This window comes from Rhincodon typus, chromosome 43, assembly GCF_021869965.1.
Source record: "Rhincodon typus isolate 14 chromosome 43, sRhiTyp1.1, whole genome shotgun sequence".
Classification (NCBI taxonomy): domain Eukaryota; kingdom Metazoa; phylum Chordata; class Chondrichthyes; order Orectolobiformes; family Rhincodontidae; genus Rhincodon; species Rhincodon typus.
In genome coordinates this window covers 7,715,389-7,715,832 of record NC_063374.1, presented here as the reverse complement: position 1 = coordinate 7,715,832, position 444 = coordinate 7,715,389, and the positions used below count along the sequence as shown (strand labels likewise).

At 64.2% G+C, this 444-nt stretch overlaps 1 protein-coding gene across 1 annotated transcript in view; it reads left to right on the top strand.

The window, feature by feature from the left end:
• The first annotated feature begins 114 nt into the window (after window positions 1-114).
• The window catches only part of drap1 (DR1-associated protein 1 (negative cofactor 2 alpha)), a 15,100-nt gene continuing 14,770 nt past the window's right edge, over window positions 115-444 (top strand). Inside the window, exon 1 of the mRNA XM_048619559.1 lies at window positions 115-391. Within this exon, the coding sequence (XP_048475516.1) occupies window positions 350-391 (42 nt within the window). The 5' untranslated portion in view covers window positions 115-349. The remainder of the gene's footprint in view (window positions 392-444) is intronic.

Here is a 444-nt window from a genome sequence, read left to right as displayed (position 1 = left end):
GTGTGTGTGGTTTTTTTTTTCCCCCCCGGGCCGGGGAGGGGGTGCCTTTAGGCTCCGTCTCCCACCCGAACAGGCGGCCGCGCCGGGCACCTGTTTTATCCGGCAAATCCGCGACGCCGGGCCCTGAAGGACCCCCCCCCCCCCGCCGGCACCGGTCGCCCCGCCGCCGCCGTCACCGAGTTTGCGATTAAACAAAAAAACCCTCATCTTCCCCCCCTCCCCCTAGCCCCCACCACCACCACCACCACCACCACCACCACCACCACCATCCCCTCCCCCGGAGGATCGCAGAGACTGAGGGAAATAAATAAATAAATAACTACAACGACAACGATCCGAGACCCGGGCGATGCCGTCCAAGAAAAAGAAATATAACGCGCGCTTCCCGCCGGTGAGAAACCCCGGGGGGGGGGGGCGTCTGGGGAGAGAAGGAGGGAGACGGGG